Here is a 561-nt window from a genome sequence, read left to right as displayed (position 1 = left end):
GCTACGCTCCGGGGCTCCGGCCATGGCCACAGTGGATGCCGAGGTGAGTGAGAGCGGCGGCGTCCATCTACCCCGGGCGGGGGGAAGAAAGATGGGGGAGCGTGGAGTGGTATCGCCCAGGGCCAAACGGGTTCTGTCTGAGGCCGGGAGGGGGGCCGTGCCCCCGCCGCCCCATGGTTCAGTCCAACTCCTCTGAGGGGAAGAATGTGGGAGCTGCTGCCATTGTGTGTAGGGGGGCCCGGGACTCTGTATAAGTAACACCCCTCCACAGTTATTCAGTGGTATGGGCCATACAGGTTCCGGGGTTCCCCCAATGGGAGCGAGTGTGTGTGGCGGAGGCGGAGGGAGCGCGGACGGCGGCATGCAGGTTCCGGGGCTCCCCATGTGGCGGGGCCCCGGGCGGCGCTGGCATGGCTCCATCCAGAGTCCAGGGCCGGCGGGTGCGTGGCTGGAGCCGGGCCGCGGCTATGAGCCATGCAGGGTCCCGGGCGGCGGGCACGCGCCCGTGCGGGGGCAGGCATGAGGCATGCAGGGCCCCGGGCCCCGCGGGCGGGCGGGCGG

At 71.1% G+C, this 561-nt stretch overlaps 1 protein-coding gene across 1 annotated transcript in view; it reads left to right on the top strand.

The window, feature by feature from the left end:
• Positions 1–561, top strand: part of EHMT1 (euchromatic histone lysine methyltransferase 1) — a 127,633-nt gene continuing 127,072 nt past the window's right edge. The window contains exon 1 of the mRNA XM_026059718.1: positions 1–43. Within this exon, the coding sequence (XP_025915503.1) occupies positions 23–43 (21 nt within the window). The 5' untranslated portion in view covers positions 1–22. The remainder of the gene's footprint in view (positions 44–561) is intronic.

This window comes from Apteryx rowi, unplaced genomic scaffold (genome assembly GCF_003343035.1).
Source record: "Apteryx rowi isolate R43461 unplaced genomic scaffold, aptRow1 scaffold_16, whole genome shotgun sequence".
Classification (NCBI taxonomy): Eukaryota; Metazoa; Chordata; class Aves; order Apterygiformes; family Apterygidae; genus Apteryx; species Apteryx rowi.
Note: the sequence above shows the minus strand (reverse complement) of the source record. Positions and strands in the feature narration are given on the sequence as shown.